At 34.8% G+C, this 13,533-nt stretch overlaps 1 protein-coding gene across 3 annotated transcripts in view; it reads right to left on the bottom strand.

The window, feature by feature from the left end:
- The window catches only part of LOC143234660 (serine/threonine-protein phosphatase 6 regulatory ankyrin repeat subunit A-like), a 39,837-nt gene that overhangs the window by 7,414 nt on the left and 18,890 nt on the right, over positions 1-13,533 (bottom strand). For 2 of the 3 annotated variants that reach the window (XM_076472187.1, XM_076472186.1), the window contains 4 exons: positions 9,457-9,533; positions 8,192-8,283; positions 6,763-6,900; positions 2,665-3,063 (listed from right to left, as the gene is read on the bottom strand). In XM_076472187.1, coding sequence (XP_076328302.1) covers positions 2,960-3,063; positions 6,763-6,900; positions 8,192-8,283; positions 9,457-9,533 — 411 coding nt within the window. In that variant the 3' untranslated portion in view covers positions 2,665-2,959. Of the gene's footprint in view, positions 1-2,664; positions 3,064-6,762; positions 6,901-8,191; positions 8,284-9,456; positions 9,534-13,533 lie in introns of those variants that run through there. The other variant, XR_013018747.1, reaches the window with a different exon arrangement.

Here is a 13,533-nt window from a genome sequence, read left to right as displayed (position 1 = left end):
TTCAATGGCAACAAATACTGTTAAGTTAAACAGTCATCGGCCCACATGACTACCCAATATCACAAGACCTATTCATCAAATCAGTCTTTTAATAATAGCCCAATATTTTAACAGTATCTACAGTACCAAAGGAACTATGGGAGAGATACATATATGTATCTACCACGGTATAATCAGGCACTTTTATTTTTAATCTTAAAAACAAATAAAACTCCAAAAAGCGGAGGCTTACACATTTGTTAAATAAAGCTGATATCCTTCTATATAGTTACATATTTATAATGTCTACTGAACAGGTTAAAATAAATCAGCTTTGCAAAGAAACTGGAAATATAGAAGACACCACTGACCAAAAACCATTTTGTTTAAAATTAATGTTAAAACAAAACAAACAAATTGTGGAAGTGGGTTTTGAATGACCAGGGTTAATTTTCTATGATTTCTTACACTTTATCTTAGTTTTCTAACCTTACCACTTTCTTTGTCATATGACTATAAATATTTCTCAAGTATAATTTGGTTTTACGGTCAACATTTGTGGGCATGTATATTTTAGTTGTATGTAGCTTATAAGTTCCTTAAATGAACTTAATGAGATATCTTCTTTCATGCTTTCAATATAGGTTCAGAATTCATGGTAAAACAAACATTCTGTATGGTATTAAGTCAAAAGTCATGGAATGTCAGCAGCATCATTAATTGGTACTTGTGCAAAACACTAAAGCCTAAGTTATCTTTCAGATATTAGACACCTAACAAGCATGATTCGTAAAATATCATAATAGAAAAAAAACAAACATACACACACACACACACCTTAAGAGCACACAAAAATCAGATGAGACACAAACAAAGACAGTTGAGAAATCTGCAAACTAAAGAACTGAACCTTGAGAGAGAAGCAGTTTTATAAAGTTTTTTTTAAATATGCAAACCTGAGTTTAAAAATGTCTTCACTTGTACTATACTACAGCTTATACAGAACATCTTTGGTGAGTCAGAATATCTTTCAGCCTCTATTTTCAAGTAGATCATGACACATATAATTCATTAAAAATAGAGTAACTGTAAATCATAATTATACACATTTCTTAATAAGCTCATAAAATCCATAACCTTAAAAGGAATACCCAATTTATTGCACAAAACTTTGCTATTAACTTTCACTGTACATCAGCAAGTATTGGTAAAAATAACATTATTCTGAAAGAGAAATCATTACAATAAACAAGTCATCACACACAGATTAAAATAATTAATATATACTGACAAACACTATTACACTGTAAAACCATCCTTGTTTCATGTACCACAATAAGAAGACTCCTTTTGTTGGATTATAGGATGATAAGAAAGTTATTATATATGGACAGTTAGAGTAAAGATATATGCAGTGAGACAAAGGTCAATAAGAAATGTTTTAGGATGTAGTATGAAAAGTGGTTTTTTTTTAAATTACATAAGACAACAATCTGACTTCATGTTCTGTAAGCTATATAACAATCTGACTTCATGTTCTGTGAGCTATATAAATTCCATAAAGTACTACTGTTACTAGCGAGGAGAAAAATATTCTTTGATACATAATTGGATAATTTATTTACTTGTTAACCTTAATTTTAAAATTTTGTCAAATAGAAGGATTATTCCATTTTATAAAACTGATAAATCTGGTGGATTCATTGAAACTAAGAAGAGAGACAGAAAATGAATAAGCAATCTGAGCAGAACTTGTTTCAGAGGAATTATTCTTACATCTGTGATTTCTATACATTTTAGTTATTTCATAGTTTTACTTGCTTGTGTCACAACTTTCTGAGTATGGTTTATTTTTAGGTTTTTTGAAACTAGATGATTGCAGAGCTTGTAAATTAAGTCTTAATATCTATTTGTTTAAGTTAATTATAACCACAAACCAATAAAACAAACAACAGGAGGAAAGTTACCAAATTGAATGGATATATTTCTCTTGTACAAACACAGCCTGTTAAATTTTAATTCTCTCTACCTGGAAAGAAGAGTGGGTTCCTTAAAGCTACAAGGCACTACAAGGGAATTTCTGTTTAGAAAGCTATTAGTTCATAACCTGAGAGTTAACACCAAAATGTAATACATTCTTATCATCTGTGGGCTTTGTGTGGAACTCATGGCTCTGAGCCATAAGGATTGGCATCACAGACAAACAGGTACTGAACATATTCTCTCAAGGTCACAAGACATACTAAGTGTCTCCTATATTAAAAGCAATGGCACATTTCATAACAATATTAAAACTTCTCCAAATACACTGAAGTATCCTGATGCATGGTTACACCTGAAAAGGCCTGTTCCGCGACTACAAGTGTTTATGCACCAAATCAATGAGAATTACGTGGTGAAATGAAATTTAGTCTGTGTTTCCCAGTCACTTGAAAGATAAGCGTCTTAAAGAGTGTTTTACTTCTTCTGATCAATATACCTGTAAAGGTTTGGTATGGCCAGGACTTAACAATAATTGCAATTTATTTTCAGAAAGAAAAAACAATCAGTTAAAATTTATTCAGGAACATTTCATATAGTATATATATAAACCTCAGTAATAATAATAAAACACAAATAATTCAAGTAAACACATCCTTTTTGTTGTTGTTTTCATTTGGCAGAAATTTTGGACTGACCGAATAGGACAACTCTAGTTTGATATGACAACAGTTGGTTCACATTAACATCTGTGACAAATACCATACTATATATATGTATATATGTACAAAACAGGCATATACAGAAAAACAATCATATACCATTACTTGCACCAAAGAAAGGACACATATTAAACTTACATGTACATTTCTTTCATACATATATTCAATTAACAACTCTAATTACTACTATTTCTCACATTCTGTCTGTCTGATCCTGATGTGGTAGTTAAGATCCCTCCAGCAGGTTTGGGCTGGACCTAGAAACCTATTAGTAGTATTCAGAGTCCGAACTCTGATAAGACCGGGTATTCTTTGTTTTCTAGACTACTGGATGGACTTTCTGATCGCCCATTGGAAGGCCTATCGAAACAGTGACTTAAACCTAGAAAAGTGAATAATTTACATTTTTATTAATGATTGTCAAAATTAGGCTACCGTCCAAATCTCAAAACATTCAACTGTGTCCATTAAAAATAAGACTTACTGTGTACAGATACACTATTAAAAAATGTATAACTGTAGTTTATTTTTTAAATTCACATAATTATGTTATATCCATTTCAAAATTTGTGAAAGTTTATTACATTTGACATAATTTTAAAAGATGAACCTCAGACATTAAATGAAGTCTAATATTCAAATAATATCCACCAAAACTTTTAGCTTGCCATAATAACAACAACAACAAAGTCAGAAAACAAACTAAAGTACTGGAAATGAATACAAACAAATTTATTTGTAACCCTTCATCATTCCATAAACAAGCAAGATTTGTGTAAAAAAAATTACAAACTATTAGATATAGACTTACTGTTGTTTTGTAGCTTGGATTTAACAAGTTGAGAAGAGAAACTTGTACAACATAAACTGCACAATGAAACAAGGACGCTACTTTTCACCTGCTTCTAACACGTGCACAAATTATAAACTACACGAAAATCAAATCTTTGTCAGGCTTATTTTTCTCACTGGATGTTTATCCACACCAGCATTTCACATCAATGTCTTAAAGTTCCTATAATATTATATAATAACTCAGAAATATTAACACTTAAGCAAACAACCTGACATGCTGGTAGTGACATTAATACCACAGCTACAAAGTAACCTGACATGCTGGTAGTGACATTAATACCACAGCTACAAAGTAACCTGACATGCTGGTAGTGACATTAATACCACAGCTACAAAGTAACCTGACATGCTGGTAGTGACATTAATACCACAGCTACAAAGTAACCTGACATGCTGGTAGTGACATTAATACCACAGTTAGAAAGTAACCTGACATGCTGGTGGTGACATTAATACCACAGCTACAAAGTAACCTGACATGCTGGTAGTGACATTAATACCACAGCTACAAAGTAACCTGACATGCTGGTAGTGACATTAATACCACAGCTACAAAGTAACCTGACATGCTGGTAGTGACATTAATACCACAGCTTGAAAGTAACCTGACATGCCAGGTGGTGACATTAATACCACAGCTACAAAGTAACCTGACATGCCAGTGGTGACATTAATACCACAGCTTGAAAGTAACCTGACATGCTGGTGGTGACATTAATACCACAGCTACAAAGTAACCTGACATGCTAGTAGTGACATTAATACCACAGCTTGAAAGTAACCTGACATGCTAGTGGTGACATTAATACCACAGCTTGAAAGTAACCTGACATGCTAGTGGTGACATTAATACCACAGCTTGAAAGTAACCTGACATGCTAGTAGTGACATTAATACCACAGCTTGAAAGTAACCTGACATAGTAGTGACATTAATACCACAGCTAGAAAGTAACCTGACATGCTAGTAGTGACATTAATACCACAGCTAGAAAGTAACCTGACATGCTAGTGGTGACATTAATACCACAGCTAGAAAGTAACCTGACATGCTAGTGGTGACATTAATACCACAGCTAGAAAGTAACCTGACATGCTAGTGGTGACATTAATACCACAGCTAGAAAGTAACCTGACATGCTAGTGGTGACATTAATACCACAGCTAGAAAGTAACCTGACATGCTGGTAGTGACATTAATACCACAGCTAGAAAGTAACCTGACATGCTAGTAGTGACATTAATACCACAGCTACAAAGTAACCTGACATGCTGGTAGTGACATTAATACCACAGCTACAAAGTAACCTGACATGCTGGTAGTGACATTAATACCACAGCTACAAAGTAACCTGACATGCTAGTAGTGACATTAATACCACAGCTACAAAGTAACCTGACATGCTAGTAGTGACATTAATACCACAGCTACAAAGTAACCTGACATGCTAGTGGTGACATTAATACCACAGCTACAAAGTAACCTGACATGCTAGTGGTGACATTAATACCACAGCTACAAAGTAACCTGACATGCTAGTGGTGACATTAATACCACAGCTACAAAGTAACCTGACATGCTAGTGGTGACATTAATACCACAGCTACAAAGTAACCTGACATGCTGGTGGTGACATTAATACCACAGCTACAAAGTAACCTGACATGCTGGTAGTGACATTAATACCACAGCTACAAAGTAACCTGACATGCTGGTAGTGACATTAATACCACAGCTACAAAGTAACCTGACATGCTAGTAGTGACATTAATACCACAGCTTGAAAGTAACCTGACATGCTAGTAGTGACATTAATACCACAGCTTGAAAGTAACCTGACATGCTAGTAGTGACATTAATACCACAGCTTGAAAGTAACCTGACATGCTAGTAGTGACATTAATACCACAGCTAGAAAGTAACCTGACATGCTAGTAGTGACATTAATACCACAGCTAGAAAGTAACCTGACATGCTAGTAGTGACATTAATACCACAGCTAGAAAGTAACCTGACATGCTAGTAGTGACATTAATACCACAGCTACAAAGTAACCTGACATGCTAGTAGTGACATTAATACCACAGCTACAAAGTAACCTGACATGCTAGTAGTGACATTAATACCACAGCTACAAAGTAACCTGACATGCTGGTAGTGACATTAATACCACAGCTACAAAGTAACCTGACATGCTGGTGGTGACATTAATACCACAGCTACAAAGTAACCTGACATGCTGGTAGTGACATTAATACCACAGCTACAAAGTAACCTGACATGCTGGTAGTGACATTAATACCACAGCTACAAAGTAACCTGACATGCTGGTAGTGACATTAATACCACAGCTACAAAGTAACCTGACATGCTAGTAGTGACATTAATACCACAGCTACAAAGTAACCTGACATGCTAGTAGTGACATTAATACCACAGCTACAAAGTAACCTGACATGCTAGTAGTGACATTAATACCACAGCTACAAAGTAACCTGACATGCTAGTAGTGACATTAATACCACAGCTACAAAGTAACCTGACATGCTAGTAGTGACATTAATACCACAGCTACAAAGTAACCTGACATGCTAGTAGTGACATTAATACCACAGCTACAAAGTAACCTGACATGCTAGTAGTGACATTAATACCACAGCTACAAAGTAACCTGACATGCTAGTAGTGACATTAATACCACAGCTACAAAGTAACCTGACATGCTAGTAGTGACATTAATACCACAGCTACAAAGTAACCTGACATGCTAGTAGTGACATTAATACCACAGCTACAAAGTAACCTGACATGCTAGTAGTGACATTAATACCACAGCTACAAAGTAACCTGACATGCTAGTAATGACATTAATACCACAGCTACAAAGTAACCTGACATGCTAGTAGTGACATTAATACCACAGCTAGAAAGTAACCTGACATGCTAGTAGTGACATTAATACCACAGCTACAAAGTAACCTGACATACTAGTAGTGACATTAATACCACAGCTACAAAGTAACCTGACATGCTAGTAGTGACATTAATACCACAGCTACAAAGTAACCTGACATACTAGTAGTGACATTAATACCACAGCTACAAAGTAACCTGACATGCTAGTAGTGATATAAAGAAACAACTGATGCAGCTCAACTATTGTATAACCTTAACATTTGAAACAATTATTTCTTGCATCCTGTTATAGATAAACTAGAATACTTACGGCATCTTGGTGAGAAACTATCTAATCTAATGGAATGGAAAGACGTAGGAGTGGCACTTAATGGCATCACAGCTAATATCAGAGCTAAGCACTCTGCTACATCACTGTCCCTTGCACAGGAGAGGGCAGGAGTGTGGCCTGTTATGTATATATTTTATTAGTTGAAAGACTCTTGGTTTATTAACTACTATTCTTCATACTGCTGTTTTATTCTGTAGTTCTCTCATATTTTTGAGCTGATATTATGGACATCTACTTTGATTTACTGAAATTAGCACAATAAACACAAACTTTTCTGATAAAGATACTCAAAGTGCAATGATTTTTTTTGTTCTATTGTAGCAAAATAATTTCAAAACAACACAGCACATGAAGTCTGATTCGTACAACTGAACTTTGGGTTAGCATGAAATGAAAAAATTTGTGTTAAAATTCCACAAAGTCAACAGTTGCTTTTAACATATACAGATTTTCTCTCAACTCATGGCTCACAAAGACAGTGTAGGTCTATTTTTAAACACAGACAGCACGTGAAGTCTGACCTATACAACCAACCTTTCTGTTAACACGAAATGAATAAAAATTGTATGAAATTTTAACACAAAACTTGCCAATTATTTTTAACATAGACTTTTCTCAACTCATACCTCAGTAAAATAGCATAGGTCTACAAAAGAAACTCCAGAATAGCTACAGACTTTTTTTTTTTTCTTTTACAGTGTTTTGAACCAACAATCTGTGAAATTAGGGTAGTGAAAAAGTAAAATCAGTCTTAAATAAAGTTTTATTCTGAAATTTACACTTATAAATAATCCAATTTACTCTAAGAACCAAAAATGTCTTCACACATTTTAGTTTATAATTGCTTTTATACTGCCTAGCTGATAATGCTAAATGGTCTTCTATGGAGGTTCAAATCCCAAATTCTGAACCAACAGTTGAATAAAATAAATAGTTTGTATTATTATTATTATTTAAAAGAACCAAATTTGACTTTTTTTGAACTGCTAGTCAAGCCTTTTTCATTTGATATCAAATATTAAAAATTTCAGAAGTTTCAAATGCACTGCTAACTGAATTAAAATATAATCCCTTTTAAGGCTTTTAAATTTTCAACTTTGAAATTATCTCAGATTTCAAAAACTTGTACAGAAAGAAAAACAAATTTTGAAGTAATTATACTTTTTTCTTCTCTAAGCCCATGCCACAAAGAAATTCATTTTTATTTTAATATGAAAAAAAGCCCAAACTTGTGAAACTACAGTAATGAAGCCAATTTGCTATTTAACTGCATTTTTCCAATTATAATCTAACGAGTCTAAATACAGATATTTCAATTTTGTATAAACAACTAAATAAATGAAAAGTCACAAAAATATATTAGTAAATTAAATGTGTGACATTTCTTTTCTAGAACGTATGGACTTACCATTTTTATCTGTTGCTAAGACATTGGCACCTTTGAGCAAGAGAGTTTGGGTAACTGTTATGAGACCATTTCTGGCTGCTATATGCAAAGGCCTTGGAAAACAAAAAACAATAACACAATTAACAAATATGTTAAATTAATAACATAAAAAAGTTGAAAAAGCCCTCAGTTAAGCAGAGGTTCTTTCATTGTGACCTAAAAATAAGAATGGGTGTCAATGCTTCCTGCAAAATATTTCTAAATTATTTACTGACCAATCAACAAATGTATTTATATTTTAGAATGTATATGTTGTACATGTAGAAAACAGCAATGGGTGCTGTATGTGTACGTTTTCTTATTGCAAAGCCACATCGGGCTATCTGCTGAGCCCACCGAGGGGAGATCAAACCCCAGATTTTAGCATTGTAAATCTGGAGACATACTGTTGTATTAGCGGGGGACAGGTCCTGTATGTATATATTGTATATGTAGAAAACAGTGATGGGTCCTGTATGTATATGTAGAAAACAGTAATGGGTCCTGTATGTAAGAATAATTTTTCTGTTATTAAAGATATTGTAAAATAAAAAACTCTTTGAAATTCAATAGGCAGAACTTTAACAACTAGCATCAGTTCAGAAAATCAGGATTACTAGTTACAGAAAATTAGGAATGGTTAAGGGTGATGACCAAACCATGATACTGTAACTCCATGGTCTTCATTGATCTCTTGACCATGATACTGTAACCCCATGGTCTTCACCAATCTCTTGAGTCTCATAGAAAATTCACAATTTTATAAGCACCTGGTCTCATTAATTTTGTTTGATTAAAAACTAAACACAAATATAATATTTAACTTTATAAAACCTTAATATTATAGATGTACTTAAATGATATGTTATCAATCCATAGGTGGACAACACCACTGATATTTATGAGAAAATGTTTTGTTTATTCATCAATATATCTAACCTTTCTCAAATAAAAATTAAACACAAATTTACAGTTACCAGAAAGCATCTTTCTGCTGTTAAGTAGCAGTTTAAATAATTAGAAGGTTCTTTAAGTTAAATACTTCTGGACTACCTAACTTGAAATGAAATCTACACAGGAATGCTGTTCGAGTTGCAAGTTCAAAAACTTCCTCACTATAAATAAAAATGTGTACCTAATTTGACCTAAGGGTAAACTAGTTAAGAATATAGTTGGCATCCTGTGATTTAAAACTGAGATAATTAATTAAAGAATATGTTATTTCTATGTAAAAAATACACACTTACGTCTTCAGGTCAGTGTTGGTCATGTTCACTATGCTGTCACATTTCTCTAAAAGTACAAGTGCTACTGGTTCTTGATTCTGAAAAATTTGAAAATAAACCACTTACTTATCAAAAAAATATACCTTAGAGGCTGTTTAAGAAATAACCAAACAAGTTACAAATATACCTTAGAGGCTGTTTAAGAAACAACCAAACAAGTTACAAATATACCTTAGAGGCTGTTTAAGAAACAACCAAACAAGTTACAAATATACCTTAGAGGCTGTTTAAGAAACAACCAAACAAGTTACAAACATACCTTAGAGGCTGTTTAAGAAACAACCAAACAAGTTACAAACATACCTTAGAGGCTGTTTAAGAAACAACCAAACAAGTTACAAACATAACTTAGAGGCTGTTTAAGAAACAACCAAACAAGTTACAAATATACCTTAGAGGCTGTTTAAGAAACAACCAAACAAGTTACAAATATATCTTAGAGGCTGTTTAAGAAACAACCAAACAAGTTACAAATATACCTTAGAGGCTGTTTAAGAAACAACCAAACAAGTTACAAATATACCTTAGAGGCTGTTTAAGAAACAACCAAACAAGTTACAAATATACCTTAGAGGCTGTTTAAGAAATAACCAAACAAGTTACAAATATACCTTAGAAGCTGTTTAAGAAATAACCAAACAAGTTACAAATATACCTTAGAAGCTGTTTAAGAAATAACCAAACAAGTTACAAATATACCTTAGAAGCTGTTTAAGAAATAACCAAACAAGTTACAAATATACCTTAGAGGCTGTTTAAGAAATAACCAAACAAGTTACTTCTTTCAAAAAATGTTTTTAATAGGATGTGACTTACAACTGATACTCTTCTGTGAAAATAATTTAGACATGTTACAGTTAAAATATCTTAAGGCCTGACAATATATTCCAAACTCAAGATCAAATGGATATTAGCAAACAAAAAAAACCTTCTGATATGTTTGCTAAAACACTCATCAGTTTTCCATTATACAGAGCTGATGTTGTTCTTTTGCAATGTGGCACACTATTCACAGCAAACACATTTTTACCGACCATTATTTAACAATTATAAGCTTGAAAGAACTTTGGTTCAAGAACTGAAATCTGCAAAGCCTCTTAGAAAAATGAATTTTACAGTTATTGAAGTAGTTACTATAGCAGTTGAGAATATGGTGGAGAATCATTTAATAGATTGAACCACATATAAAAACTGTTTGAAAAGCCCTCTTAACATAAACCTAATAAAACAATTAAGAACAGACACAGGCTGGTAAAACCTAAAACAGCAATGTGACAATTAAATGTGATTTCATATATTTCTAGGAATCTATACAAGGGTTATCTGTGCTATTCAGCCGTAACAGGGAATTGATGGACTGAAGGTAAGACAGCTAGACAACAGCATCTACTATTGTCCCAATTCCTCTCTGACAGGATAATGAAATGTTACTGTTACTCTTATAGTACGCTTGCAGCCCAGAGTGGAGAGTGTGTCAAGAGAAAATGACCCAGAGATCTTATGGATCATAACCTATCACGTTAAAGCTGATAAAGAAAATAGTATTGTTGGATATATATACATCTGATTACATTAACCAGAGAGACAATATTCAGGTGAAAAACCAAATTCTATAAATTAAATAAAAATCCCATTAACATTACAAAATTACAGTTATAAACCAAAAGCTATAACTAGACACTGGTTTACCTATAAAACAACTATCTGACTGCTACACCGAGACACTGAGTTACCTATTACATAATTATCTGACTGCTACAACTAGACACTAAGTTACCTATTACATAATTATCTGACTGCTACAACTAGACACTGAGTTACCTATAACACAACTAACTGACTGCTACAACTAGAACCTGAATTACCTGTAACACAACTATCTGACTGCTACAACTAGAACCTGAGTTACCTACAAAACAACTATCTGACTGCTACAACTAGAACCTGAGTTACCTACAAAACAACTATCTGACTGCTACAACTAGACACTGAGTTACCTATAACACAACTAACTGACTGCTACAACTAGAACCTGAGTTACCTATAACACAACTAACTGACTGCTACAACTAGACACTGAGTTACCTATAACACAACTATCTGACTGCTACAACTGGAGCCTGAGTTACCTACAACACAACTATCTGACTGCTACAACTGGAGCCTGAGTTACCTACAACACAACTATCTGACTGCTACAACTGGAGCCTGAGTTACCTACAACACAACTAACTGACTGCTACAACTAGACACTGAGTTACCTATAACACAACTATCTGACTGCTACAACTGGAGCCTGAGTTACCTACAACACAACTATCTGACTGCTACAACTGGAGCCTGAGTTACCTACAACACAACTATCTGACTGCTACAACTGGAGCCTGAGTTACCTACAACACAACTATCTGACTGCTACAACTGGAGCCTGAGTTACCTACAACACAACTATCTGACTGCTACAACTAGAGCCTGAGTTACCTACAACACAACTATCTGACTGCTACAACTAGAACCTGAGTTACCTACAACACAACTATCTGACTGCTACAACTAGAACCTGAGTTACCTACAACACAACTATCTGACTGCTACAACTAGAACCTGAGTTACCTGCAACACAACTATCTGACTGCTACAACTAGAACCTGAGTTACCTACAACACAACTATCTGACTGCTACAACTAGAACCTGAGTTACCTACAACACAACTATCTGACTGCTACAACTAGAACCTGAGTTACCTACAACACAACTATCTGACTGCTACAACTGGAACCTGAGTTACCTACAACACAACTATCTGACTGCTACAACTGGAACCTGAGTTACCTACAACACAACTATCTGACTGCTACAACTGGAACCTGAGTTACCTACAACACAACTATCTGACTGCTACAACTGGAACCTGAGTTACCTACAACACAACTATCTGACTGCTACAACTGGAACCTGAGTTACCTGCAACACAACTATCTGACTGCTACAACTGGAACCTGAGTTACCTACAACACAACTATCTGACTGCTACAACTGGAACCTGAGTTACCTACAACACAACTATCTGACTGCTACAACTGGAACCTGAGTTACCTACAACACAACTATCTGACTGCTACAACTGGAACCTGAGTTACCTACAACACAACTATCTGACTGCTACAACTGGAACCTGAGTTACCTACAACACAACTATCTGACTGCTACAACTAGAACCTGAGTTACCTACAACACAACTATCTGACTGCTACAACTAGAACCTGAGTTACCTACAACACAACTATCTGACTGCTACAACTAGAACCTGAGTTACCTACAACACAACTATCTGACTGCTACAACTGGAACCTGAGTTACCTACAACACAACTATCTGACTGCTACAACTGGAACCTGAGTTACCTGCAACACAACTATCTGACTGCTACAACTGGAACCTGAGTTACCTGCAACACAACTATCTGACTGCTACAACTGGAACCTGAGTTACCTGCAACACAACTATCTGACTGCTACAACTGGAACCTGAGTTACCTGCAACACAACTATCTGACTGCTACAACTGGAACCTGAGTTACCTGCAACACAACTATCTGACTGCTACAACTGGAACCTGAGTTACCTGCAACACAACTATCTGACTGCTACAACTGGAACCTGAGTTACCTGCAACACAACTATCTGACTGCTACAACTGGAACCTGAGTTACCTGCAACACAACTATCTGACTGCTACAACTGGAACCTGAGTTACCTGCAACACAACTATCTGACTGCTACAACTGGAACCTGAGTTACCTGCAACACAACTATCTGACTGCTACAACTGGAACCTGAGTTACCTACAACACAACTATCTGACTGCTACAACTGGAACCTGAGTTACCTACAACACAACTATCTGACTGCTACAACTGGAACCTGAGTTACCTACAACACAACTATCTGACTGCTACAACTGGAACCTGAGTTACCTACAACACAACTATCTGACTGCTACAACTGGAACCTGAGTTACCTACAACACAACTATCT

This window comes from Tachypleus tridentatus, chromosome 12 (genome assembly GCF_004210375.1).
Source record: "Tachypleus tridentatus isolate NWPU-2018 chromosome 12, ASM421037v1, whole genome shotgun sequence".
NCBI lineage: Eukaryota > Metazoa > Arthropoda > Merostomata > Xiphosura > Limulidae > Tachypleus > Tachypleus tridentatus.
This window is presented reverse-complemented; position numbering and strand designations above follow the sequence as displayed.